The sequence below is a fragment of the Eschrichtius robustus genome, chromosome 1, assembly GCF_028021215.1.
Source record: "Eschrichtius robustus isolate mEscRob2 chromosome 1, mEscRob2.pri, whole genome shotgun sequence".
In the NCBI taxonomy this organism is placed as follows: domain Eukaryota; kingdom Metazoa; phylum Chordata; class Mammalia; order Artiodactyla; family Eschrichtiidae; genus Eschrichtius; species Eschrichtius robustus.
Genome location: NC_090824.1, coordinates 126,614,103 through 126,633,019, shown reverse-complemented (window position 1 = coordinate 126,633,019; position 18,917 = coordinate 126,614,103). Strand labels below are relative to the sequence as shown.

Genomic DNA, 18,917 nt, shown 5'->3' with positions numbered 1-18,917 from the left:
GCTATTGTCATCCCTATTTTATAAGTGAGAAAATAGAGGTTCTGAGAGACTAACTTGCCCAAGGTCACAGACCTAAGAGTGGCGGAGGTGAGTTTTGTACCCAGTTCTGTCTGATTCCAGAGCCTGTACCATTAACCTCTTCACTGCATTGCTCCCTCAAAATGCTCTCAGCAAGTATTTCCCCACTAGAAGTAGAAATCGTGCTGTGTGAGGCCTTCTCTGCCATGCAGTGTGACAGCCTTAGGATGCAATCAAATGCGGGCCTTGTCAGCAGTCTCTGAGTCTGCGTGGCCAGGAGAGGAGGGATCTGGCAGGGGCAAAGCTGGGCTAGTGATGAAGATGGAGAAGAAAGGGGGCTTTCTGGTGGGGCAGCAAGAGAGAGGGAGCAAGACAGAAAGCAGCTGTGGGTCTGAGGCCTTGCCTTGGGTGTGGACCAGTGCTGTCCAAAAGAATTTTCTGTGATGATGGAAGTATTTTATTGGTGCTGTCCCATAAGGTAGACTATAGCCACTTGTGGCTATTGAACACTTGGAAGGTAGCTAGTGAGCCAGAGGAACTGAATTTTTAATTTAATTTTAATTTAAGTGGCCACATGTAGCTAGTAGCTGTCATATTGGACAACACAAGAATGCTCACTACAGATGATGGCTGAAATCTGCTCCAAGTCCCCTGCTGGCGTAAGGCCCTTTGGGTTCATACCATCCGCAGGGTCTTCAGGCTCAAGGCATCTGAACATCATTTCACATCACAAGTGACTGAAGGAATTAAGGGTGTTTCCCCTCAGAAGATGTTTCTCAGGGAACAACCCAGACCTCAAGTATTTGAAGATCTGTTGTGTGAAGAACAAAATTGGCTGTGTCTTCTAGAGCGGCACTGTCCAACGGGAGTATAACGCAAACCACATAGGTAACTTTAAGTTTTCTAATAGTCACATTTACAAAAAAAGTAAAAAAAAGAAACAGGTGAAGTTAATTTTAATAATAGACTTTATTTTACTTAATATATACAAAATATTCCAACATATAATCATTATTTTAAAATTATTAATACTTTTTTACATTTTTTGAACTGTTTAAAATCCAAAATATTATCATTTCAGCTTGTTATCAATATTTTAAATTATTAACTATTATTATCAATTAAAATTATTATTTTTCCAACTTTTAAAAAATATTTATTCATTTATTTATTTATTTTTGGCTGCATCGGGTCTTAGTTCCGGCACCAGGATCTTTCATTGCGGCGCACAGGCTCTTCCTTGCAGTGCGCAGACTTCTCTCTAGTGGTGGCATGTGGGCTCCAGAGTGTGTGGGCTCTGTAGTTTGCGGCATGCGGGCTCTCTAGTTGTGGTGCCTGGGCTCAGTAGTTGCAGCGCACCGGCTCAGTTGCCCCGCGGGATGTGGGATCTTAGTTCCCTGACCAGGGATTGAACCTGCGTCCCCTGCATTGGAAGGTGGATTCTTAACCACTGGACCACCCGGGAAGTCCCTCCAACTTTTTTTTTTTTTTTTTTTTTTTTTAATTTGGACTTTATTTTTTTCATCTCCCCTTGCCTGGAGCAATCTATCATTGGTTTGGAGTATGTTGTTTCTTTCTTTTTTCTTTTTTTTTTTAAATTAATTAATTTATTTATTTTTGGCTGTGTTGGGTCTTTGCTTCTGTGCGAGGGCTTTCTCCAGTTGCGGCAAGCGGGGGCCACTCTTCATCGCGGTGCGCGGGCCTCTCACCACCGCGGCCTCTCTTGTTGCGGAGCACAGGCTCCAGACGCGCAGGCTCAGCAGTTGTGGCTCACGGGCCTAGTTGCTCTGCGGCATGTGGGATCTTCCCAGACCAGGGCCCGAACCCGCGTCCCCCGCATCGGCAGGCAGACTCCCAACCACTGCGCCACCAGGGAAGCCCCCTCCAACTTTTTAATTGTGGTAAAATAAACATAACATAAAGTTTACTGTCTTAACAATTTTCTTTTTGTCTTAACCATTTTTTAAGTGTGCAGTTCAGTGGCATTAAGTACCTTCATATTATTGTGCAAACCGTCACCACCATCCATCTCCAGAATTCTTTTCATCTCCCAAAAGTGAAACTCTATTCCCGTTAAACAGTAACTCCCTATTTCTCTCTCCCCACCAGCCTGTGGCAACCACCATTCTATTTTATGTCTCTATGAATCTGCCTGCTGTAGGTACCTCATATAAGTGGAATCATACAGTATTTGTCTTTCTGTGACTGACTTATTTCACTTAGCATAATGTCCGTAAAGTTCATCCACATTGTAGCATGTGTCAGCATTTCCTTCCTTTTTAAGGCTGAGTAATATTCCATTGTATGTATAAACACATTTTATTTGTCCATTCACCTGTTGATGGACACTTGGACTGCTTTCACCTTTTAGCTATTGTGAATAAGGCTGCTATGAATGTGGCTGTACAAATATCTCTTCGAGACCCTTAATTCTTGTGGGTATATACCCAGAAGTGGAATTGCTGGATTGTATGGTAGTTCTATTTTTAAGTTTCTGAGGAACCTCCATACTGTTCTCCATAGTGGCTGCACCAATTTACATTCCCACCAACAGTACACAAGGGTTCCAATTTCTCCACATGCTTGTCAACACTTGCTATTTTCCATTGTTTTTTGTTATTGCTCTGATAGTAGCCATCCCAATGGGTGTGAGGTGGCATCTCATTATGGTTTTGATTTGCATTTCCCCAATGCTTAGTGTCTTTTTATTTTGTACTAAATCTTCAAAATCCAGTGTGTATTTTACACTTACAGCCGAACTCAATATGGACTGGTCACATTTCAAGTGCTTAATAGCTGGCTACTTACTTTATTAAAAAAGATTCTCAAGGGGAAAGTTGGGGCATTGGGTGGAAGCATATGGGATTCAGCTGTGCCTCTAGTATAAGGAAAAACATTACAATCATCTGAGCTGCGTGAGGAGGAGCAGGGCATTCGGGGTGTCCCTGGTCCTTGGCAGGGATGGATACAAGGAAGGGGACTTTGGATGGCCTTTGGAAGAGTCTGTAGGTCGTGGTTATTCCTCTTGAATGGCATTATGAGTGGGGGCAGTCGGTGCCTCATACCTCCAGTGCTGCTGGCTTCTGCAAAGGCTGTGTTTTGAACTCTCCATCCCAACAAGCCCACTGATCTCTTTGTCATCACACACCAGATAGGAGTCTGGCTGTAGCCAAAGGGTTGGAGGCTGGGCTTGGGGTATGCTGCCGGCTTCCTTCCCAGCACTCTGCCCCGACCCTTCCTGCCCCCCCAGCGTCCCCTTGGAGCCTGTCTAATCAGATCCAGGCCTGACCTCGCCAGAGGTCATGGACCAGGAGCAAAGTCCCCCTCCCCTCCCTGAGCCCCTCTAGATCTGGCTCTCAGGAGACTCCCCTCCCCTCGGGTGATTTATAGGGGTGTCCAGGAGCCATTTCCTGCTGGTTTCTGCTCCCTTCCAGCCCGGTGGGTTGCTGGGCTGTCTCTGTGAACCCTCTTTCCCCACGGCCTAACTGTACCCCTGGCGGGGACAGGGAGCAGCTGGGAGATTCCTTCTCAGACTGTTTGAGGACAAAGGTGCTTTCTTCTTCCTTTCTCCATAATGACGCCCAAGCAGGCCTCTGTCCTCCCTGTCACTCTCTCTGGTCCTCACACAGGAGGGGCGTCCCAACGTGACCCCCTCCCATGACCCAGCTTGAAGTGAGGAACCCGAAACGGCGCCTACCTGACCAACAGGTGTGAGCAGGAAGATAAAGCATCGTTAGCCGCAAGCCACAGCACCACCTTCATGTCCACCAGCCCCATACACAGTGCTACCCACATCGGCCACAAATAGTGCCTCCACAGTGGTTAAGAACCCGCCTGCCAATTCAGGGGACACGGGTTCGAGCCCTGGTCCGGGAAGATCCCACATGCCACGGAGCAACTAAGTCTGTGCTCCACAACTACTGAGCCTGAGCTCTAGAGCCCGCGAGCCACAACTACTGAGCCTGCATGCCACAACTACTGAAGCCCACGCGGCTAGAGCCCGTGCTCCGCAACAAGAGAAGCCACCGCAATGAGAAGCCTGCGCACCGCAACAAAGAGTAGCCCCCGCTCGCCGCAACTAGAGAAAGCCCGTGTGCAGCAACGAAGACCCAATGCAGCCAAAAATAAATAAATAAAATAAATAAATTTTAAAAATAATAATAATAAAAAACTATTAACAAATAGTGCCTCCAGCCACTGTGCCCACCACTGTCAACCACACAGTGGCCTCCAGGATGACTTGCTCAGGGGTCAGCGTTTTCTGAGGTCCAGTCCTCAGCCCTACATCCTCGTGGTGCCCAAGGACCCTCTCCCAGAGAGACACGATGAGGGACAGCTGAGCTGGCTCCATGGCCTGCTCGTACAAGCCAGTGCAAAACAGACATGTAAACCAAACGTGTTCCCCCTCTGAGAGATCGGAGATCTAAGTGGCCCTGAGAAACTTTCTCCCCTGACTTCCTAAAGAAGTCAGCAGTGAACTCAGAGTGAGTGGACGATTCCAAGAGACCCCAGCTCAGGTGAGTGTGGACAAAGGCCTGTACAGGAAGGCGGCAGGAGTCTGAGGTGGCAGGCCCTGCAGAGTACCTGTTCACCCCTTCATCTGTGGAGGAAAGGACCAGCGCTCCTATTATGGGAGGCAGGGTTCCCAGAGATGGGCCATCATGTATACTTTAAGCTCTAGGCAACATCCCTTTAGCGATTAACTTGTAGCAAAAGCAATAGAATACAAAGGTTAAAGAAAAAGAAACAGATCCAACATGGAGTCAGGTTTGTTCTTCCCTTTTATACCCTGACACTGCCTGCCCACGGTCTCACTGCAATCCCCCAGGACACCGGAGGGATGTACAGGGCTGACCCAAGGGTTGAGTAGGGGTGGGAAGAAGGGGAGGGAAGAAGGAGCCTCAGATAAAGAGGACCACACCCTCCTATTGCACCACCTCCCCCGACCACACTGCGTAACCAGCTGGGCTCCAAGCCATGGGACTGAGGAACCGTCTCTGGGGCTCACTGTCGTCCCTGCAACTTGTAACACAGTGCCAACTCGCAGCCAGTGAGAAGAGGCTGGTCCAGCCTGCAGTCTGCCCTGGGGTCACCTGTCCTTGGAGAGTGAAAAATTTGCTGGGGACACCCCAGCAGAGGGCTTGGGGCATGGAACTTCTGATTTCGGGCCAGTAGAGCCACCAGCTGGGCCTGGGTCTCAGTTTCCCCTTCGTAAAATGAATGTGTTGGCTTTAGATGAGTGGTTTTCAGCACTTTTAAAAGCAAAGCTACCCTTCAAATGAAATGTTTGGCAGAACTGCAATTAAGTAAAGCTGACAGAGAGGTTTAGCAAGGTGCTGCTCTGATGGAGGAGAGATGTGAAGCCCTGGGTGGGGAGGGGCCCCAGCTGCATCCCAGGGGCCCCTGGGGACCCCTCGGACTCTGTTGTACAGTGTGAAGATGATCAGACTGGCTCCTTAACTACCACCCCTTCCTGCTCGAGCATTCCTCTGCAGCATCTCATTCAACCCATGCTTTTTCATTGTTTAGTTTTAGGGGGAGAAAGAAGCTAGAGGCCAAACTTTCTCCATCCAGAGCGCCCTGATGAGAAGCAGCCCTTTCCCTTGCATCTCTCCTCAGGCCAGCTCCTAGCTCTAGGCGCCTCCAGGGAGCCCAGAATGGGGGCTAGAAACACAAAAGGATCCGGGTTCCTTAATGAGGAGGCATCTGTAGTCAGCAGAGCCATTAGTCCCCGCCCCAAGTCCCTGGGGGGCTGCAAGCTCCTCTCCAGCTGGAGTGAGGAGGGGGCAGGCAGTTCCCCAGCTCCTGAAGGGCAGGGCTGGGTGGGGGGTGCATAGACAGCTGACCCAGGAGCCTGGGTGCCCTCTCCGCTCGCTTGGACTGCCTCCAGCCCTGTCCTCCTAGAGGTTGAGGCCTGGAAGCAGTAGAGGGGCCCTACCAGTGCCTCAGCCCCCTCCCCCAAACCTCTGGGCTGACCTGCAGGCCCTTGGCCAAACACAGCCTTTGGCCTGAAACTGGGCAGGCTGACCTCACAGTGCTCCCTGGGGATCATCTCACTGAGCCTGATGGGGACACCAGCTGGGGCACTTGCCCCCATCTCCCACCCCTAGGGCCCCAAGGTGCCCTTTGTAAGGACTATACCTACTCAGGGACATGTGTGATTGATTACCTACACAGAACCAGAATCACACACCAGCCACAGGAGCTGAGGGATACAACCCCCCCCACTCACATCCAGCCTTGGACACTCACACCACATACACAGAGGCAGCCATGTCCTCCCGGTGAGCACAGCTCTGCACACACGTGCAAGGAGGCGCTCACACCCATCAGCCGTACTCCCAGGAGGCCCTGAAAGAGGAGGAGGCTGGGCTGGGGATTTTTATGCATGTTTATATTTAATGAACCACATGCAAATGAGATGGAGAATGTGCCACAAAAGAGTCAGCCCCCAGAGACTCTGGGAAGAAGGGCACAAAGGCTCGGCCTTTCTGAGCTGCCCTGGAGTCCTGAACAGACCGGTGGATTGAGGGGGCCTGAGACGGGGTGTGCCCACCCACACCAGGGAGCCAGGAGCAGGAGCCAGGACAAGCTCCAGTGTCCCTGCTGCTGTGGGGAGAGGGAGGGCTCCTTCTGGGAGGGGACAACTGTCCCAGTTGATGGAGTGTTGGAGGGGAGGGGCTGCCTGCCTGGACAGATGGTGAGCCTCCTTCCCGCACTTGAAGCAAAGTGGATTTTAATGAAATCACAGCCCTGGTGCTGAAGCTGGGAACCCATGTAGGAGGGGCCCCTTCCCTGGGCTTTACAGGTTGGGGAGTAGGGATGGATGGGAGTGAGGGTGGGCAGGAACACTTCACCAGCCTAAAACGGGGTGGGGGGCATGCACCACGGCCCCTCCCATGATCAGAGCTCAAGCAGTTAGTTCAGATCCCCAAAAGGTGGGGAGGCAGCCCCTGAATATTTATGACACATTGAAATGTTGATTGGTAGGTCTGACTGTCTTCTGAGAGGCTTGTCACCTTGGATGGTGCACCACCTTCTTGGGGTACACTGAGAAGCTGCAGAAGAACTGGGGATAAGGGGGTGATGATGAAGGGCAAAGAAAGCTACTGGGTGCTGGTAACCAGGGTCTAACGACCAGTGTCCCTGCTGGGTGACACTGGACTAATCGCTTCCCCTCTCTGTTTCCTATTCTGTAAGATGTACAGTATAATACTTAGCACTTGCATACCTTACAAGGAGTTTATAAAAATAAATCCGAAAGCAGCTGTAAAAGTGGGGAGCAGGCCTTGGGAGCAAGGCTTTCTCTGACTGGCGTTCGTGGGTCCGCAGCCCAGGATTTCCGTGTTAGAGGTTTATCATCCAAGAATTTGTCCAGACCTTTCTCAAAGTGTCCCAGCCCGGCCTATACCATCCCTTAGGGGGAGATGTTTCCCACAGGTAGGAGGCAGGGTAAGTGCTGATGTGCCCCCAGCAAGCTGTTGCCCTGCACCTGCCAGCTTGGCTCGGGGGAAGACACCCTGCCCCCTGAGCCGGGTGAGCTCCAGGGCTCCAGGACACAGGCCTGAGGCCCCCCATGCCCTCTCCCGTCCCCTCTGCACCTCAGCAGTGTGCCTTCCCCATACACATTTCCTTTTCTTTCTCCAGCCATGTCCGACTTCCACGTGCACCCCCAGGCCACCGTGGGTGAGGAGGGCGGTGTGGCCCGCTTCCAGTGCCAAATCCACGGGCTTCCCAAACCCCTGATCACCTGGGAGAAGAACAGGGTCCCCATTGACACAGACAATGAGAGGTGAGCCTCGGGTGGGGAAGGCAGAGGGATGACCAAGAGGCAGGCCAGTCCAGTGTCTGGGCCTTGAAGGAGGCCTGCCTGCGGCCTCCAGGGTGGTGTTTCTGCAACTTTGTTGAGATTGAGTATCTGTGTGGTTTGTGGGCCCAGATTAACACTTGAATGCATGCGAAGATCTGTGTGTGATTGTTGTCAAGGCTGGAATTGCAGGTGCATCCACCTGTGAGAGTCCCGTAGTGTGTCTGTGATGACAAAAGTGACATTGGGATAGTGGCTGGGTCCTGGGCTGTGTCCGTGATGCTGAGTGACCCTGTGGCCAGTGGTGCTGTGCTTGCTTATGGTTGACCGTGCCCTCCCGCCACAGGTACACACTGCTGCCCAAGGGGGTCCTGCAGATCACAGGCCTTCAGGCTGAGGACAGCGGCGTCTTCCACTGTGTGGCCTCAAACGTCGCCAGTGTCCGGGTCAGCCATGGGGCCAGCCTCACTGTGTCAGGTGAGGGTCCTTGGCCCTGTCTCGTTCTTCTCCCCACCCTCAAATCAATCCCTCTTCAACTGAGCCCCAGAGCCTGGCCAGCCAAGTGCACACAGAGCACCTTGTGAGCACAAAGCTCTGTGCTCTTCGGGGTGAGGGTTCAGGAGGCATCCGAGGCCCCTCCCTGGCTCAGTTCTCCTTGAGGAAGCCCACTCTCTGCTTATGGGTGGTTGGGTGAGGGTGGCTCTCCCACTGCTAGAGGCCCTGCGGGGCTTGACCAGGGAGATGAGTGTGAGCAACGTCCTGGGGCCGCTGGCTTCTGCTCTCTACGCATGGGACCCAGCTTCTGGGCTGGAGCTTGTCTCCCACCCCCCATGTCCTAGGCTGTGTATTGGGGGTGGGTGGGTGTGGTGAGGAGGTGGGAAGGGTCCCAGATAAGGTGAAGAAATACGGCATCTTCCTCCCAGGCTCGGGCTCTGGGGCCTACAAGGAGCCTACGATCCTCGTGGGGCCTGAGAACCTCACCCTGACTGTGCACCAGACCGCCGTGCTCGAGTGTGTCGCCACGGGCAACCCGCGCCCCATTGTGTCCTGGAGCCGCCTGGGTGAGCCCCATCCTGCAGCCCCTGCCTCTCCCACCCCTGGGAGGGCCAGTCTCTTCACCCAGCTCTGGGAGGAACTTGGAATCCTGTTTGTTCTCCGTGGGGGTCCGTTCTCTTCGAGGCCTGGGGAGGGGGTGGGTTCCCCTCTCCTTGGCAGGACCAGGGAGGTCCGCCTGCCCACTGCATTCTCCCTCCCTCTGTGCAGATGGCTTAGCTCCCCAGGTTACCTCGTCCAGTCCCAGCAGTCCTGCGCCAGCTCCCTTCCCCCATGCTCTCCTCACTCTGGGCATCTCCATCAGGCCCTCCAGAACCCCTCTGCAGCTCTCAGCACCCCTAGTCTCTTTCCTGTCCGGCTCATCTCTGCCCCCTACACCCTGGCCATCCTCCCCAGTGATGCAATCCCAAAGCCCTCAAAATCTCAGCCAGTTGTCACATCCTCTCTCTGGGCCCCCCAGTCTCTAACCTGGCCCCCTAAATCCCCAGCCTAAATCCCTAGGCAGCTGAAGGAGAGAAATGAAAGGGTGCAGATGGGCCCACATTGTCTGAGTGGAAAGGTCACTGGGGGAAGGAGAGTCTGGAGGGGATGGGGTGGGGTCGCATTCACAAGGAGACTGTGCCACATTGTAGCAGCTGAGTGATCCGGGAAGGAGGGGGCAGCAGGCAGGATAATGGAGTAGATTTCACCACTTCAGGGACTGAATGGGGAGCTGTCTCCTCGCATTCTGACTGTGCTAATCTGATCCTGGGTGGGGGGAGGGCCCGGGGACTGGGAGAGGCTGGAAAGAGTGGCCTCACCATTAGGAGGAGCCCATAGGCCCTGCAAGGACCATCTGGTGCAACATTTCCCAAAGCGAAATCTGCAAGGGGAAAGAATGGCTTGGTGGTCTAACAAGTTTGGGAAACAGAGTAAACCAGATCCCTTTGCTACGGGACTTCTCAGAGCCTTTATATTAATGCGCATTGTGACAGCCAAGGAGTGGAATGGATATCTGACCAAGGAACTTTTTTCAGGAGAGACAAATCAAGCTGGGAAATGTCCATGTAACCCAAACCCCTTACTTTCCTGTTTGAGAAACTGAGGGGAAGGGACTTGAAGGTCACCAGTGAGGCAGTGACAATGTTAGGATCAGGAGCCAGTTCTCTCCTGCTGGGTGAGAGTTTTCTGTGCTGCTCCAGCCGCCTCCACAATGCCATGATGCTCGGAGGGAAGAGTCAGAGACTGGGGCTCCCTGGACGATTGATGGTGGCCTATTCCAAGTCTGGACGTTCCTGCACACCTACCTCCCTGACCCTCCCCTTCCTCTTCAGATGGTCGCCCCATTGGGGTGGAGGGCATCCAGGTGCTGGGCACGGGGAACCTCATCATCTCAGACGTGACCGTCCAGCATTCGGGCGTCTACGTCTGTGCAGCCAACAGGCCCGGCACCCGGGTGAGGAGGACGGCACAGGGCCGCCTGGTGGTGCAAGGTACGGACCTCCCCACCCCACATTCCCTGCCTCATCGACATCCCTGGCCCAAGCCCAGTGCCGTGTACTCACCCACTTTCCTATCCTTGCCCTAACCTTGCCCCTGCCCCCTCTCCAGGGCCCCAGCCCAGGCCAAAGGCAGCAGCTCTCTCTCTCTCCCCCTCCCCCAGGAATGTGTATGTTGGGAATGCGAGGACATTCTTGGTCATCGGCCCCTCCAGGTGCCATCGCCACCCCCCCCCCAGTCATTTCCACTTTGTCATCTCAGCTGGTCTCCCCCACCTGTGTCACCCCCATGTGTCCCTCCCTCCACATGCTGTTCTCATTCACACGTGTGGCACTTCCACGCTCACACCTGCCTGCACGCTCTCAGTGTTTGTCATTTCACACTCTCACACCCCAGCTCCTGCCACACACACACACACACACACACACACACACACAAACACACAGAGCTGGCCTCCACTCCCATGGTATGTGGGGCCTCTGCAGCTGACCAGGTCATTCTGTCCATCCTCCTGCCCTGGGGCTCAACTGTCTCCGTGAACAGACTTGGAGTCCCATTCTCAGGGGTTTTCTGTGGTTGTTCCCTCCCAGAGAGCTGGGGAAGAGGTGGGAGAGAGGGGAATTAGGAACTTAAATGCCCATTTGTTTAGCATTCCATGTGCTGTTAATCTGTCCAAATGAAAGTGATGGAACATTTCATTTCTCTGGTGTTAATGGAAGTTTGAGGCTTGGGATTGGAGGAGAGTGGAATTGAATGTAGGGGTGAGGGGGGCTGGTACTGAGGGCTCATCCATCTCCCCCGTCATTACTGGCCTTCGGCCTTCAAGGTGCAGCCAAACCTATTAGCACGTTTATTTATTTAACAATTTCCTGAACAGGGAGCTCAGCTTGATTGCTTTCGGATACAAATGTCAGTCTTTTAAATAGTCATTAAAATGGAGTCCTCTCTTGGGTCTGTCTCTCTGGGGTGGAGGGACGTGAGGGCCGCCACCATCTCCCAGAGGCTAGGCTGGGGGTGGAGGGTGGGCCCCACCTGGAGGATTCTCCCCAGGGATGGGGTGGGTGTGTTTGTCCCCTACCCACTTGTTCCCTGCAGACCTCTGGCCCTACCCTCTTCCCCTTCCTCAGTCCTTCACTCACAGCTGTCCCCTCCCTGTCCACCTGACCCCTCGTGACCCTTATGCTTCTCTGTGCCCGCCCCCGCCCCAACCCCAGCCCCAGCAGAGTTTGTCCAGCACCCCCAGTCCATCTCCAGGCCGGCTGGGACCACAGCCATGTTCACCTGCCAAGCCCAGGGTGAGCCGCCCCCTCATGTGACGTGGTTGAAGAATGGACAGGTGCTGGGGCCAGGAGGCCACGTCAGGCTCAAGAATAACAACAGGCACGTGTGTGGTGGGTGTGCCGGAGTGAGGCCCGGACGGTAGGGGGCTGTGCACCTCCTACCAGGGAAGAACACTAAGCTAGGGGTCTGGAGACTTGGGTTTGAGTCCCAGGTCTGCCCCTAACTTGCTGAGAGATCTCAGACAAGCCTATTGTCTTCTGGAGGGGCTCAGTTTCTCCATCTTTCAAATGGGGAGATTTGGCCAACCTCCAAGGGATACTCCGCAAGGAGGAGGGGATCTGAGGCTCTCCCTCCCCCTGCAGCACCTTGACCATTTCTGGAATCGGCCCTGAAGACGAGGCCATCTACCAGTGTATGGCCGAGAACAGCGCTGGCTCCTCTCAGGCCAGCGCCAGGCTGACCGTGCTGTGGGCCGAGGGCCTGCCCGGGCCCCCCGTCAACGTGCAGGCGGTCTCTGTGTCGTCCACTGAGGTCCGCGTGTCCTGGACCGAGCCCCTTGTCAACACCAAGGAGATCATCGGCTATGTCCTGCACATCAGGAAGGCTGCCGGTGGGTGGGGACCAGGAGGGCAAGGCTGCCTCTGCATCCCCTTCCTCTTACTGTTTCTGATCCCACACGTGCTGACCCAACACCTTCCCTCTTTCTCCCGGCTGCACCCTGGCTGCCCTCATTTCACCAGTGTGGGTAGGATTCCCTCATGCCCCTTTAATCCCCTGCCCTACCCTTGGCCTCCCCAGACCCACCAGAGCTTGAGTATCAGGAAGCAGTCAGCAAGAGCACCTTTCAGCACCTGGTGAGCGACCTGGAGCCCTCCACTGCCTACAGCTTCTACATCAAAGCTTACACGCCCCGGGGGGCCAGCTCAGCCTCTGCCCCCACCCTGGCCAGCACTCTAGGCGAAGGTGAGGTCTGGGTGTGGAGCACAAAACCACAGACACTCAGGGTATTAGGGCAGAACCCCTGTGCACCGTTGTTCAGGTTGTGCACTGCACAGAGTGCTTCGCCCTGAGGCTGAGTCGGGGCTGGGTCTACTTGGAGGAAGGGGTGTCCTTTTCTTTTTTCTTTTTTTTTAAAACCTGACAACATTTTATTTCTTATTTTTTCTTTTTGGTTGCACTGCGTCTTCATTGCTGTGCGTGGGCTTCAGTAGTTGTGGCATGCAGGCTCAGTAGTTGTGGCATACGGGCTTAGTTGCTCTGTGGCATGTGGGATCTCCCCCAACTCGAACCCGTGTCCCCTGCATTGGCAGGCGGATTCTTAGCCACTGGACCACCAGGGAAGTCCCAGGGGTGTCGTTTTCTAATCCACATAAAGGTGCTATTTGAGCAAGCAGAGGCCCTGGGTTAGAGGTCAGAGAGCGGTCAGGCTCTGGGGGTGGGGGGGGTGTCTGGGTCATTGGTAGCAGGTGGAAGGGTAGAGCTTCAACCACCAAGTCCTCACATCTCGGCCTCCTTCTCCGCCCACAGCCCCCGCCCCACCCCCACTGTCAGTGCGGGTCCTGGGCAGCTCCACCCTGCAGCTGCTGTGGGAGCCCTGGCCCCGGCTGGCCCAGCACGAGGGCGGCTTCAAGCTGTTTTACCGCCCAGCAAGCAAGGCCTCCTTCACCGGCCCCATCCTGCTGCCTGGAACTGTCTCCTCTTACAACCTCAGCCAGCTCGGTGAGGCGGACACGGCTGGGGCTTGGGGAGCTGGGCAGGGGTGTGGTGCCTGGTGCCAGGAAGTGGTTCACAGAGGTCTCCTCCAGTTCAGCCCGGGGACAGCCGCCTGGTGGGGCCGGGGGCAGTCCCTCAGCATCCTGGCCTTCCCCCCAGACCCCACTGCAGTGTACGAGGTGAAGCTGCTCGCTTACAACCAGCATGGGGATGGCAATGCCACAGTCCGCTTCGTGTCTTTGAGGGGAGCATCTGAGAGGACAGGTGAGGGCTGGGGATGGGGTCTGGCTAAAGACTGGCCCTCAGGAAGAGAGGCTGAGGGAGGAGGGGAGCAGGCATCCAGGGAAAGCAAGAGGGTAGAACAGTACATGCAGCCCTGGAGAACATAGGCTTAGACCTGAGTTTGATGTTTGGCTGTGTGACCTTGGGCAAGTTACTTAACCTCTCTGAGCCCCAGTCTTCTCCTTTGTAAAACAGGGATAGTAATACCTGCTTTATAGAACTGTATGGAGGATGAAATGGTCCATGTAAAGTGTTATTCCTAGTATTTGGCACAAAGTTAGTGCTCAGTAACTGGTAAAAAGAACCTAAAGGTTGGGCTGGGGTCTCATTGACAAGGGCAAATCGTATGTCGAGCAGCCGAGGGAGAAGGAACCCTCAAGGGCTGGGTGTCTGGGAGCCACAGCCCCCAGCCTGCCGCTGCTTCCACCCCCAGCCCTGAGCCCACCATGTGACTGCCGGAAGGAGGAGGCCACCAACCAGACATCTACCACAGGCATCGTCATCGGCATCCACATCGGGGTCACCTGCATCATCTTCTGTGTCCTTTTCCTCTTATTCGGCCAAAGGGGCAGGTGGGTTCTGGGCCAGGGAGAGGGTGCTGGGCCAGCATGAGGTGGGCAGGCCTGGAGCAGGAAAACCGCAGGGGAGGCAGGGTTTGGGGTTCCTTGTCTCCATCCTTTTGTTCTTGCTCCTCCCACATCCCTCCCCCTAACTCTTGGCTCACCCCCTAGGGTCCTCTTGTGTAAGGATGTAGAAAACCAGCTCTCCCCTCCTCAGGGCCCCCGGAGCCAGAGGGACCCTGGCGTCCTGGTACTGAATGGGGCGGGACGGGGAGAGCGGGGCCAGCTGGGCCGAGACGGGAAACGTGTGGACATGAAGGAACTGGAGCAGCTATTCCCCCGAGCGGGGGCCGTGGGGCAGCCCGACCCCAGACCCACGGTGAGTGCCCCCCCCCCCAGAGCCAACCCCCTCCTTCAGGCTCCACCCTCTTCACCTTGGTCACCGGACTCTGCCAAGCTGCAGGGCTTCTCCAGGCACAAGACTGGTGGCTGGTGCTTCTCTCTGTGCCCCCGGGTCAGGCAGGGAAGCCTGGAGACTGAACCCCCGAGTGGGATTGGCTCCAGAGCCTGACCCTCTGGCTGGGGGCTCATGGGCCTGTGGCCCTCCTGCTGACGCCTGTGTGACTGGCCCTTTCCCCAGCAGGACCCCGAGGCCCCTGCCCTGTGTGAGGAGACCCAGTTCTCCACGCTGCCGCTTCAGGGGTTCGGGCTCCTGGAGGAGATGACGTCGGAGGCCAAGGCCCCCTGTGTAGGCCCCCTCGCTGCCCTGCCACCCCAGGACATAGGCCCCGGCCTCCTGAGTGAAGGACCAGCCGCCCTGCCAGCTCACTCGGGACAGTAGCCAGTGTCCGGGAGGCTCTGGAGGGAGCAACCCCCATTCTCAGGTCAAAGGCAAGATTTCTCCTGTCATGTGGGATTCGGATGGGGGCTTCCCAGCATTTCTGTCCTGACTGCTCCTCTAATTGTCAAGACTTACAGTAGCCTTGGCAAGGGACCCCCTGCAAGGACCCGGAGGGGTTCCTGCAGGAGCCCCTCCCTTGGGCCAAGGCCCCCCCAACCTCTGCCTGGTACCCACATGACTTGGAACTGAACTAACGTTTTTCTTTAAAAAAAGAACAAACTTAAAATTTAAAAAAAAAAAAAAAGAGAGAGGGAAAGAGAAGAGAGAGAAAGGTGAATTAGACTCCAAAAATGTGCCCCTGCTGTGGCTGGGCCCCTGACACTGTCACCCTCCACGACTTGTTTTCTCAGGATGGATTTTTGCTGTTTTGGCTCTCAGCACCTACCTCAGCCGGAATGAATGTCCTCAGGGGAGTGGGGCCGTGGCCTCAGCCCCCCCGCCCCACAGAGCCCCGAATGTACTCCTACCTCGAGCCCCTTTAGGGGCACCCCCTCTCCCTCCCCACATTGTTGTCCAGAGTTTAGGGAAAAAAAAAAGAAAGAAAGAAAGAAAAAAAAGCACTTCCCCATTTCCAGGTGTGAAAGAAAATGTCTACCTCGAGGCTCGCTGGCTCTCGGGCCTGTGCTGTATCATTGGACCCTCCCTCCTGGCTCCTCACCAAGGGTGGGCTTCTCGGGGCCTGCAGAAAGAAAGATGGAATTGGTCAAAGAAAATGTGAAAAAAAAAAAAAAGCCAAAAATCAGAGGAGAATTTGTTCCTGGGAACAAAAACTAGCCACTTCCCAGCACGCTGCCAGCGCTCCGTCTTGTCTGCCCGTCCACTCCCATTTTGACCCTCTCCGCCAACTCATCCTTGACTGGGACCCCCAGGACCCTCTCTGCACGTGGGCCTTGGGAGGGTGGGCTGTCACCCCACAGCCTGCCTCCTGTCCTGCCCACAGAGCCGCTGGAGCAGACTGGCCTCCGGAATGTACTGTGTGTGTGTGCAAAGGGGGGGGGGGTCCCAGCCCACTGTCCCATGGGACGCTGCCAGCTGGACCCAGCCCCTGGACAGTGGAACAACCAATGTCAGCAGATGTGGCCAGAAGCTATTTTTCTATAAGGTGTGTTTAAGGATTTATGTTCTTGTGACTTCTTGTTTCTCTTTTCTGTTGTGTTGTTCTTTGAAAGACTTAAAGATGAAGAAAAAAAAAAAAAAACCAAGGAAACAAATACCTATTTTTGGTTACACTCAGAAACATTTTTTTAAATAGCAGAAAGAAAACTTTTTTTTAAAGGAAAAAAAATGTGCATTCCTTAAGTACGAGATTAGACCATAAAGTCCCTGACCCCCAACCCTCTAGGGACCCCCACCCCGAACTTTAGTGAATTAGCTGAAGGAGGTACACTTGGTGGTGTTTTCCTGGAAGACTGCAGTTTCACCTGTGTGGACTCGGGGAAGGTCGTTGTCCCTTCTCCCCAGTACTGGGCCTGAGTCCAGGGCACCTCAAACCTCCCAGGCAGTACCCCTTGGTCCCTGCAGTGACTTCTCTGTACCTCCCTTCATCCTGGAACCCCCTCTTCCCAAGGGAAGGGTGGGTCTGGGGGAGGGGGGCCACCTGGCCTGTCTTGGGTTTTGTCACACTCATTTTGACTGAATAAAAGTCCTGTTGCCAAAGTGGATCTCGGGTGTTTTGGTGGCTGTGTCAGGTCCTGGGGGAGGGGTGGGAGTGCTGGGATTAGGGGAGCCAGGGTGGCGAGCCAGGTGGACCCTGACAGGGTCAGAGCCCGTGGTGATAACAGCAGACCCCGGGGTACTACTTACAGGCACCGTGCATGCTGGGTCTTCTCCACAGGTGGGGAGGCTGCCTAGGTCCTCACGACCCCCTGGGAGGTCGATGTTCTAGTTATCATCATCTCCTCTTACAGATGATGAAACCGAGACAGGATAAGAGAAATGAAGGAAACATCCTAAATCTCACACTGCCAGTCTCAGCAGGATCAGAGTTTGTGTCCGGGCCAGGTCGCCAGGTTCCAGAGTCTGCATTCTGACCACTGCTTGTGCCTCCTTAGCTGGCAGTGAGGGATCCGAGACCAGTCCTTTGGCCCTATAGTGACCGACCACCAGTATTGAGCCAGCTGCTGGGCGGGGCTATATGCTTTTCATGCACTGTCTGTGAGAAAGGACTGTTTTCCTCCCCATCCTGAAGTTGAGGAAACTGGGGCTCTGACTGGGTGACTGTCTTCAGAGCACACAGCCAGACCCCTGGCCAGCCCTCTTTATTCCTCCCTGTCCTCTCTTCAGTCCAGGCTCCTGAAGCCAGGTATCTGGGGCTGCCAAGGCTGAGGATAGACCAAGAGAGACTTGGCTTAAAGGTGTTGTGCTGACAAAGATCAGGAGGTCTCAGCGGGCCTCAAGCTTAGTAAGAGGCAATGGTGTAATGCAACTGCTTAGACTGTCAGTGTCCCCTCTGCTGCTGAAATGGAAAGCCAGGGCTCACCCCTGGGAGGCTCTGCAAGTCTGGAGGGTGGGGTTCTATACCCAGAGGCATCTTTTGAGAGGATAGTGGTTTGCAAGCTCGGTTCTCCAGCTCTGGCTAGGGGCCTGAGGGAGCCTCCCTGCCCACCCTCACCTAGAGCAGCTCTATTTTTGCCTGTCTTACATGTTAGACCCCACATGAGATTTCATTTGAAAACAAGGTACTGCTCCTAAAAGAAACATTTGAAAGCCCCTGGCCTGGCACTTCTGGAAGAGGCCAGAAGGGGTGGTTGGGGCCGATGTCAGACCGAAAACAGTGATGGTGCTGTGGATGCTGACTGAGAAAGAGAAGCCTGAGACCGCCATGGTACCTGCCCTGAGTCTTGGGGGAAGTGGTTGATTGATTTTCCCAGAGGAAAGAACTAAGTCCACATGTAGACATAATACCTCACCTTTCTTTACACAGAACTCCACAAACACAGAAATTGTTCATCAACCTAAGCCATCCAAGGACCACCTGGGGAGGTGATGGGTCGTCATGTGGTGGAGCAGACAGTGAGGGGATGGGAGAGCAGACCAGGTAACTTCCAGTGCCCCTGCCCCTCCAGAGTCCAAGATGCTAGTACCTCCCCCCGGGAGGGACCCAGAAACCTTTAAAAACCACCTAATATGACTCATGTAGATGTATGCAAATTGCACACAAATCACATGCAAATACAGGAAGGGCCTATTCTAACAAGGCCCCGAACTAGGCTTCGGTAAAGGGAGAAGCAGTGTTCCAATTAGGAAGTTTAGCAGAAATTGGTATCAGCTGAGTGGCCCAGCTGGAATCTGGGTCCTGAGGTCTCAAAACGATCCAGCAGCCTCAGGCTGAATTCCGTGCTCCCACCTCAACACGCGCGCGCGCGCACACAACACACACACACACACACACACACACACGAGTCTTTGCTGGTCTCACGTCTGGTGGCTGATGCTGGCCCTCGGCCCCGTCACCTACCTGTGGCCTCTCCATGGGCCTGGGCTGCCTCACAGCCTGGTGGTGGCTGGGAGCCAGGGATCAGCGTCCTGAGAGAGACAGAGCCAGGCGGAAACTGCGTCATCATTTAGAACCCAGCCCTGGACGACCCACAGTGTCACTGCCATGTTCCATTCTTGAGGAGCGAATCACTAAGGCCGGCAGATTCCAGGGAGGAGAGTTAGAGTCCACCTTTTGATGGAAGTAGAGTCAAAGATGTTGTGGACATGTTTGACCCCGGGACCACTTTGGGGGGACGGGTGGAGAACAAATGTGAACTGGGAGGCTGGGCAGTGGCAAGGCTCCCCACGGTGGCCCTGGGGTGTGATGGGAGGGGCGCAGGATGAC

The 18,917-nt window shown here is 54.6% G+C and overlaps 1 protein-coding gene across 1 annotated transcript in view; it reads left to right on the top strand.

Moving 5' to 3' along the window:
* IGDCC3 (immunoglobulin superfamily DCC subclass member 3) overlaps positions 1–15,034 on the top strand; it is a 40,896-nt gene extending 25,862 nt beyond the window's left edge. The window contains exons 3-14 of the mRNA XM_068541534.1: positions 7,666–7,810; positions 8,172–8,302; positions 8,749–8,886; positions 10,192–10,350; positions 11,572–11,737; positions 12,001–12,248; positions 12,437–12,601; positions 13,166–13,357; positions 13,511–13,615; positions 14,067–14,205; positions 14,365–14,572; positions 14,834–15,034. Coding sequence (XP_068397635.1) covers positions 7,666–7,810; positions 8,172–8,302; positions 8,749–8,886; positions 10,192–10,350; positions 11,572–11,737; positions 12,001–12,248; positions 12,437–12,601; positions 13,166–13,357; positions 13,511–13,615; positions 14,067–14,205; positions 14,365–14,572; positions 14,834–15,034 — 1,997 coding nt within the window. The remainder of the gene's footprint in view (positions 1–7,665; positions 7,811–8,171; positions 8,303–8,748; positions 8,887–10,191; positions 10,351–11,571; positions 11,738–12,000; positions 12,249–12,436; positions 12,602–13,165; positions 13,358–13,510; positions 13,616–14,066; positions 14,206–14,364; positions 14,573–14,833) is intronic.
* The last annotated feature ends 3,883 nt before the right edge of the window (positions 15,035–18,917 follow it).